Raw genomic sequence first — 6,542 nt, forward strand, 5'->3', positions numbered from 1 at the left:
TTGTCCAATGTTTGAAAGCCCATTTTGAAATGATTGAAATAGGAAGTTTAGGGTTCACAAACTTGTACAAATGAGGGCAGTTTATCTTAGAAACTCCACCGATGGAGAAACATAATGGTTCGACAATGTAATAGAGGGGTGTCGTTGATTAGAAGGTAGAGGACTGTGAGCTTGATCAGTTAGAACCTCCCTTGATTGCTTCTTTCTCCACACTTTAGCATCAGATTTTGATTTGAAAGGGGGTTGAAAACCATAACTAAACTGCTCTTTGGTGCCTTCATGATTCATTGATGGTGCAACCTTATCTGACAAAGAAACATTATTTGGCTCTGAAAAGAATCTAAGATTGGAGAGCTAAATGGAGTTGGGTAGTGACATGAAAGATGGAAGCTGTTGAAAACATGCATCGGGTGAAAATTGGCCTAGTAGACTATCTTCCCTGTCATTTTCAGAGATGAAGTCTTTAGCAAGAGAAGAAACATGGGAATCCAATGGTGAACTAGTACATATGTCAAAAATGGGTTTATTTAGAAAGGTTCTCTGGGGTTGATGGGGCTTTTTAGGTCTCTTAACATGGTTCGGAAAAAGACAAATTATATCAATGTTTTCAATCCTTCTAAGGGGCATGGGGATCAAGCATATATGGGGTCATCTATTAATAGTAAGGCTAGGATGTTAATTGTTCAGTTGAGGATTGGAGCACATCATCTTAGATGCGAGACTAGTAGATGGGAGAAGCCTAAAGAGGAGTGGGAGGAGAGGATCTGCAGATTCTGCGAAAAAGGGGTGGTTGAGAGGAAATGTCACTTTCTTCCTGATTGCAAGGCTTATGAGGATATTCGGGCTCAATATAGGGTCATCTTAGGTGATGACATAAACTTACATAGTTTGTTCAATGATGATAAGATATGACAGACAGCTGGTTTGGTTGTCAAGATTCATAGGAAGAGGTTGGATCTGGAAAGGAATCAGGATTAATGCTTCTGATTTATGCTCCCTTAGACCAATGGTCTTGTAGATGTCATTAAAATCCTCCACTCATTCATTCATTTAAGACTTGCTTGCTTAGCCCATTGGTAAAGAGCCGTTTGCGAGGGAGAAGATGACATTTCATTGGCAGAAATACCAAACCATGAAGATGACAAAATGCAAATCAGTGTACCCATAGAACAAAAACAAATGAGTCTTATTGATATCATGCCTACTTCCCCAAGGAATACACAACCATTACAAGTACGATCGCAACCAAGGCGGTATCAAGTAAATATAATGTCCCAAAGCAACGTATTGAAATCTCAAAAGCCTAAGGTACAGAATCTTGAAAACAATATCAATGCCCAGTGGGTCCACAGTCTTAACTCTTTCTTTACGCAACATAATCAGAACCTATAGAAGTTTCCTTCACCAAACAAACAATAAAAACAAAGCAAGCTCGCGAGGAATTCTTCCACGCGGCCAAATCAACGACAAATATTCGGGTCAAAATAACAACAGAAGCAGCGGCTTATTCCAAATTGAACGCAAACACTATTTTTTAAAATATAAAGAAGCACGATAGTCATACAAGGTAGTTTAAAAAACACTTCAAATTCCACCGCCATCTTTGGTGTATCTCCATTTGAATCCTTCTTCTTCTTACTTGCTCAGATACATTAACCCTATATAATCATCTCTTCTCTCCTCCATTCTCCACACACCTCTTTCAATTAATTCCATACAAACGAAAAGAAGGGGTGTTGAATTATTGAACTTTTGTGGTATTGTGGTATTCCTAAGCATTATATAAAAAAAAAATGGCTCTTCGGGTTGCAGCAATGGCGGCTCTGTTAGTTTTATGTGCGTCTTCTCATTATGAATCTGCAGAGGCCACAGACTTCACAGTGGGAGACACCCAACAGTGGGGCTTCGGCGTCAATTATACGACCTGGGCTTCCACAAAGACATTCCTTGTGGGCGACACCTTGGGTATACTATCTATACACTTTCGTGTCTTTGCATTCCCTCATATTTCCTCTCATATTAATAATAATAATAATTAGAATGATAATGATACCCTTTTTTTAATGATAATGATATCTATAACTCCACTTTCATGTCTTTGGTTTCCTTCATCTTTCCTTTCATAATAATTATTCGAATGATATTAATGATAATAATGATACCCCTTTTAATCCGTGTTTAATTTGATATGAATTTTGTGGTATTAATGAAAACAGTGTTCACGTATTCAAGTGCATTGCATGACGTGTTGGAGGTGCACAAGTCCGCTTACGATTCCTGCCTCGCAACTAACCCAACCAAGCAGTACACAGACGGTAACACCACGATTCCACTGACAGCTGCCGGGACCAGGTATTTCATCTGTGGAGTTACCGGTCACTGCGCTGGAGGTATGAAGGTCGCAGTCACCGTTTCAGCCGGTAGTTCTGGCACTCCCACCACTCCCGCCGCCCAATCTCCGTCAACTAACACTGCGCCGGCGCCCACAAGCGCAGGACACGTGTCACGGGTAACGGACGTGTTGGGGTTGCTGTTTGCGTCTCTTGTGATGTCTGTGATCTTGGCTTAGCTTTGGAAGAGGGCTTTTTGCCGGGGAAGGGACAGTGCAAAGTGCAAAGTGCAAAGTGCAATTCAATCTTTTGAATCTTCATTATTCATCTATTTTCTTGCTATTAATAAAGCCCTCGTTTGGCTATGTATGATCCGCCGATCTAATTGGGCTTTGCAAGCGCAAGAGATTATTACCTTATATCAAATAAGATCTTATCATTCCTTATACCTGTTGAATTGGATGCGGGAACAAGAAGTAATTTCTTTTATTTTCTTATTTTTATGATAGGAGTTTGTATTAGATTTCGCTTTTGATTAAAATTATTTTGTGATGATTTCTTGGAATCAGTATTATATACAGTTTCTTTCTTAAATTATTTCTATTTATTTTACGGAAGGATTAAATGTTTATAAAATTTAAGGTTCAATGTGTTGAAGGTTTGTTGTCTAGGTTTTTCAAATAGACAAAAATTCAGTTTTATTCATTCCAAGCAGATCAAAGTGTGTTGAATTGGAAGTTTAAAGTATCCTGCAATTGATGACCTGCTACCGGCACGTTCATTAACCTTTAATCTCTAAGAGGTTAAGGTTTGTGGTATGAACCACGTGTTTCCTTTCCAAATCAAAACTCTACCCACAAAAAGAGTAAAGAAAAACATCCCAAATCTGAACCAGAACCTTAACCTCTAAAAATATGTTATAGACCAAAATCTTAACACCTCTATCAAATCGAAAGAAAGAGGTGAATAAACATGAATAAAATTTAGTTATTTCTTAGAGCCTTAGAAAGTGAAGAACCTTGTCATGTACCAAGGTTTGAATGAGAGGATATTAAAGCACCTAGCATTGAGCCACCTATGTAAAATGGGAAACATGCATCAAAATATTACCTGAGTCATTTGGCAGAGATCTTCAATAAGATGGAAGTTTGCAGAATATGGTCTCACATGCTCTGCACCAAAGACCATAGGATATGTACAATGTGGATTAGTTTCAACAAGAAAAAAATGATCTTTCAACAAAATGAAGTGTGTGATTATGCGACTCCACATCCTCTTTTTGGCTTGACATTGGATGGACGACAATAGACTAGGCCCGTGTGGCTGTCAGCTAGAAAATTTTTTTTGTTAAAGAAAATATGTAGAGAGGAATGTATGAACTTCCTCAAGGAGATGCACCAAATGATGAATCACAACAAGTTAGAGGTCAAGATGATAATCAAATGTCATTCAGATCTATTGCATAAAAGAAGAAATGACACTAGAATTGGGCTCATTAGATAAGTTCGGCCATCCTTAAACATCACACACTAAGGGAAGAATTAAGCTTGGAAAAAAATTCAACTTTGACTATTTAACACTTCTGATCTAGAATTTAAACTTAGTGTGTGATGTCTAAACCATTCCAATAAGTCCAACATGTTGTAAGATGATCGTATGCCTCAATCCAACAACATTGTCACAACCTACAAAGCAAGAGAACCATATGGAAAAAATTCTAAATCAATAGTGCGACTGCAGACCATTTAATTGAATGCCGACTAAGTATGATTTAATCATAAGATCTATGAAACTTGTTTGAACAAATGCCCTTGCACCTCATATGCGAAGTGTCTCCATGATGGAATGCCGAATGAGAATATTTGGCACAAAATGCCATGAATGCAATGCTCATGGGTGAGGAATCATTTGATAGTCTTAATCACTGGACTTTGGCAGAATTACGATTGAAGTTTCCATTTGATAAAATTTCTCATATCTATTTAATACAAAGCCTACAAACTGTTTGATGAAACACATGTTAGCATTATTGAAAAAATAGTACATCAACAAAAAATAAGAGTAGATAGAACTTTCAGCGTGTTTTTATTGAATAATAGGTGCCAATTTATACAATAGCTTGACTAAACAACATTCCTAAATGACTGCTAATTAGATTCACAACAAACTACATCATGATTGACAACACACACATAAAATTGACACTAACTGAAACTTATGGACACCTAACTCAACACATCTACAATAAGAACTTGATTCAAACTAAATTTTTTTGACTCAATCCTAAACTAAACTCGTGTTGCCAGCAACTCAACAAGGTTTTCCACATGTGCAATAATTATTATTGACTACCGTTGGAACATTAACTCCATCAGGCATGAGATGTCCAATTAATCAGATGAGATAGAATACTAGATTTGTACAACATGCATATATTGGTGGGCTTGATGTGAATGGTTGAATATGAATGTATGTGTGTCAAAATGGGAGGTTTCAATATTGTGTGCAAACATAGCATAGTTGCATGGTCGATGTTTCCTTTCTCATGTATATCATCAATCAAGCATCCAAAAGCATTCAAGACTTTCAAATAAATCTATTTGACCATAGTAAGAATAATCAAGACATATGACTTGTTGATCTTGGAGATCTTCTCCATCTAATGAAGTGGTGAAGCATATTTAATGTGCATAAACTTTAACTAAGCATTTAGATGATATATATATGACCATGTAAAGGGGAATGTTAAAATTGTAAACAAAAACACATGCTCGATTTGACTCTTCTCCAACACTTCGAGGAAAATAGATTATTGATGAAAGAAAAGATGGTTATGAATAAATTCCAAAACAAAGTAAGGGGCAAATCGGTATCGAGAAAATAAGGAGATGATCCAGTGACTCTCATCAAGATTAATCACTCAACATTCTTTTCAAAATGTTTGAGTCTCAAGTCACTTTGGTTAATATAGTTAAGGTTAATTAACCTCACCAACATTACGTAATTGGGAGGTAGTTATTAACCACGAAGGAGTGGTTCTTAACCTCAATGTCTATATAAGAGATCATTTTGGCTTTGTAAAGGACTTTTTAAAACTTGAAGAATTGAGAGGACAACTTTATTATCGAAGTAGTATTGCTTCATGCATTGAGAACCAAGTTAATTTGAAAATATTTTCAATACCTTTGGTTGTTCAGGCTCTTATCAATTATGTTCATCACATGAGAATATAACATTTTGCACTTTTTTTTTGGTAAAGGAAAATAGTTAACTAATAATTCATTCTGTGAGATTGAGTACTTTTTCTTGGTATCTTTGAAGATGTGCCAATGATATAGAAAGTCAAAATTACTTCATTTGATACTTGTATGCATAGTTCATCGGTATTAGTGATGGAATTTAAATCTTTATCAGCATGAGTTGATGTTAGGAGAATGTTTATTCTTTGAGAAAAGAACAAAGTGTTACAAATCTTAATACTTGTTTTTCCCTTTAAAATTTTTAAAACTCAAAAATTATATCTTACAAGGAGCTGCCCCTCTAAATGTGGAGGAAGGCCTCATATCAAGGACCTATCCAACTGTTGGGAATAGTTTGCCACATACACTCTATTGGGCCAAGCTACATCATTTTCAAGTGACAAATTTGTTTAACAACAAGGTTAAAATAAATACATTCATAATAAATCTATAAAAGATGCTTTGAAATTTAAATCAAATTTTAAATGTAGATATGAACAAATTATCATAAGTACATATCACATCTATTTGTAAGTCATGAATTAACATGTACAAAATTCCTCTGATTATTAATAATAATTTTTATTGTAACAAATTCTACACATTATATACAAGAACATTTTGAAATAAAGTAGAGGTGCATTATGTCTTGTATAAAATGTATAGAAAATATGTCAACTAATCATATATATATAGATAATTTTTAAACTCAAGATCTTTCCCATAAAAGGCTCACAAATTATCATTATATTTTAAGCTCTTGCTTATAAAAATAATATAGTTTAATATAATACTTTGAACTTGATAGGATTTACTACCTTATCTTCAAACATATAAAAAATCTTCAAATATAACTACATTCCAGTGACATAAGAAAATCATTAAAACCATATTCACAATATAGAAAAGTACAAAGATAAAGATGTCCATTGAGAGTGAAGACTGTGGGCTTTCTTTTCCTCATGGACAATCT

General features: G+C 35.2%; 1 protein-coding gene across 1 annotated transcript; it reads left to right on the forward strand.

Moving 5' to 3' along the window:
- The first annotated feature begins 1,564 nt into the window (after positions 1-1,564).
- On the forward strand, positions 1,565-2,776 carry LOC149571005 (mavicyanin-like). Its single transcript, XM_089812566.1, has 2 exons — positions 1,565-1,965; positions 2,217-2,776. The coding sequence occupies exons 1-2, from the start codon at positions 1,794-1,796 to the stop codon at positions 2,567-2,569; spliced, it is 525 nt and encodes a 174-aa protein (XP_089668692.1). The 5' UTR covers positions 1,565-1,793; the 3' UTR covers positions 2,570-2,776.
- The last annotated feature ends 3,766 nt before the right edge of the window (positions 2,777-6,542 follow it).

The sequence above is a fragment of the Cupressus sempervirens genome, chromosome 2, assembly GCF_028749045.1.
Source record: "Cupressus sempervirens isolate cs-2001-9-10 chromosome 2, ASM2874904v1, whole genome shotgun sequence".
NCBI classification, from domain to species: Eukaryota; Viridiplantae; Streptophyta; class Pinopsida; order Cupressales; family Cupressaceae; genus Cupressus; species Cupressus sempervirens.